Source organism: Olea europaea, unplaced genomic scaffold (genome assembly GCF_002742605.1).
Source record: "Olea europaea var. sylvestris unplaced genomic scaffold, O_europaea_v1 scaffold14950, whole genome shotgun sequence".
NCBI classification, from domain to species: domain Eukaryota; kingdom Viridiplantae; phylum Streptophyta; class Magnoliopsida; order Lamiales; family Oleaceae; genus Olea; species Olea europaea.
In genome coordinates, this window is record NW_019232519.1 from 1 (window position 1) to 2,668 (window position 2,668).

The 2,668-nt window shown below is 38.4% G+C and overlaps 1 protein-coding gene across 1 annotated transcript; it reads right to left on the reverse strand.

The window, feature by feature from the left end:
* Positions 1-934: 934 nt before the first annotated feature.
* On the reverse strand, positions 935-2,571 carry LOC111376359 (transcription termination factor MTERF15, mitochondrial-like). Its single transcript, XM_022999316.1, has one exon. It carries the CDS (start codon positions 2,361-2,363, stop codon positions 1,194-1,196), a length of 1,170 nt encoding a protein of 389 aa, XP_022855084.1. The 5' UTR covers positions 2,364-2,571; the 3' UTR covers positions 935-1,193.
* Positions 2,572-2,668: the final 97 nt, after the last annotated feature.

Here is a 2,668-nt window from a genome sequence, read left to right on the forward strand (position 1 = left end):
TTTTTTTTTTTTTTTTTTTTTTTTTTTTTTGTCAAGCACAAGCATGGCTCTGCTCTGGCCTGAAAAAAAGTGTGCGCCATTTTACTCGAGCCAAGTCCGAGCCGGCTCGGCTCGTTGACATGCCTAATTATATCCAACTAGAAAATGTTCGAACTCATTGATCTCCCTAACATTATTCGAATAATCACTGGATTGGGAATAGAAGGGAATAGAAAGGCTACATATGAACGTATATATGTATTATTTATACTAATGATCATCACAAGTCTAAGTAGCAATTAAGTGACACCAATTGATTGTTAGAAAATATGGTTCAATCAATGCCGTCTAGTGAATCAGCCTGCAGCGGCTCTATGAAATGGGTGTCTTAGACGATGGGTAGGTCGAGCCCTATGAAATGGATGCTACATATTTGAGTCTCATTCATCTTTCCTGTATCTACTAATGGTATAAACATTGAATTGAGAAGAAATTTGTCGGATGATTACTTGGGTTTCAGCGAAGAACTCATTTTCATGGATGAATCAACCAAGAATAAGATGTCAACATTCCCAAAAGCAGCTGCACAGGTACCTTATACCTCATCCGGGCATCCTAATTCAGAGTTCCACACCATCATTCATCCATATTGTGATCGAATATGACGAACGTCTTGCGGAGCAGAAGATAAACGAGATGCCCCAAAAAATAAATAAATACATAAAATTAAAATTTTGATATGGTCTGGGCTCGTTACTATATGGCAGTGCAGCTTTATAGTTCTTTGGAGAAGAATCTGGACGCGGATTCAATATGAAAGGAGCATAAGTTTATTAGTACTTCTTTTATGTTACCGCTATGACCAGTGATTATCACAGACAACACAACCGTGGTGGTGTTACTTCTTGTGACTTCCCCTGTTCAGTTGTTGGCATAACTTATTCACATAATGTATTATCTCACGTGCTTGCAAGCTTTGTAAGATAAATTTGATTACAATGGAGTGAGCAAGAAAGATTGCAAGAGCAGAACCTTTCATTACAACAACAATAGATTTAAACAGCAAAAGAGCTTAACAAGTTATAGATTGAGAGCTTGAAGACATGAAATGAATCATCGAGTACCAAAATCAGTAACTTTCTACTTCAACTTGTCATGTTCAAAAAGAATGTCTTCAATGTCAGTTAACATAACCAGTAAATTAGTTTCATTCTCTAACTCCTAGAAAGAGCCAATTCTTTCTCATACAGGTTCAAGAGTCCGGGAGCTTCCCCCTCGTAGCGCTGCACAAATCTCTGTAAGAACTTCTGTTCTGTTTTTTCCACTAGCAAGACCAAAAGTTTGCCTTTATCGATCAAACCGTTCTCCAACAAAACTTTATAAACAGAACATCTTGGGATTATCCTTTTCTCTAAGCTATATGAAAGTAGTGCAGGCCTATGCAACACAACGGAAGATTCAAACCCCATCTTATTTATAAGAAAATCCATCACCGCGGTAATTTTATCTGCGGAAATCATCATGCAATAAGGATGCTTCTTGAACGCCAAGATAATCTCGTCTTCCGACCACCCCCACTTCTTATAAAGCGCAACCTTCTTCTCCCAAGTCGATTTATTCATCGCCCTAAATGCCTGAACTGCTAGAATAAAGCTCAAGCACGAAGGTCTAATACCCAGTTCCTTAACTTCCTCGACAACCTTTCTGAACCTCTCTCTTCCTACCATCAGTACCCTAGGCTGGTATTGCAGCAATACCACAATTTTCGATTCAGGGACTCCCGCCTCTCTTAGAACTTCGATATTAGGCAACAACCGAGATTGAAGATCACAACAGAAGATCTCCGCTAAGCGTTTCATTGAAACAAAGCTTTTCCCATTCGATTCGAACAAACTCTTTATATAATTATAAGATGGTATTATTTGTTTCTCCAAACTCATCTTGAAAATGTTAGGCGTCCCACAGAAAATACTCAATACGTCCCTCTCCGACATGCCTGACGACCGAAAAAACTCGATTTTTGGCAAAACAGTCTTCTCAGGATCACATAATAAGATTGAAGGGAACCTTTTCACCATAAGTTCAATTTGCTCTGTCGTGAAACCATGACTCTTCAACAACGCAATAACCAAATCGGGTTTTTCTGTAGAATCAAAATGAACGTACTTTGAGGCTGAAAGAGCCTTTTCTGGTGAAAACCCACATGTGTTGATAAGGTAATTAACAGTAAAATTTTCTTGATTTTCATTTCTTGATCTGGGTTTTGATTTGTTTGCTGCTGCTGATGCAAATGAGCTGAGTTGAACAATACGGGACCTAGGGTTTTGTGAAATGGAGGACCTACCAATCCCATGAAGAAGAACTCTGTAAACCGAATTAAACATTGACGAATCAATAAATTGTTCGAAGATGACTTGCCTTTGATTGTGTTGGATCGGGTTTGAAATGCCCTCGTCTTTGATGACATAAACCCTAAGGTCAGATCCTAATTGTCCCCGTCAACACTTGTCCCATGAGTGAGATAACCGACGTCGTTTATATCTCTAGTTTCTAACTTTTTCCCCCCTCACTCTATTGGGCATTTATTTTTTCTCTCCTTTCCTTCATGAGAGTTGTTTAGGTGAAATTTCACATTGGTGCTTAAAGTATTCTTCTATCCTATTTACTCATTGAAATTGAATAATATTAC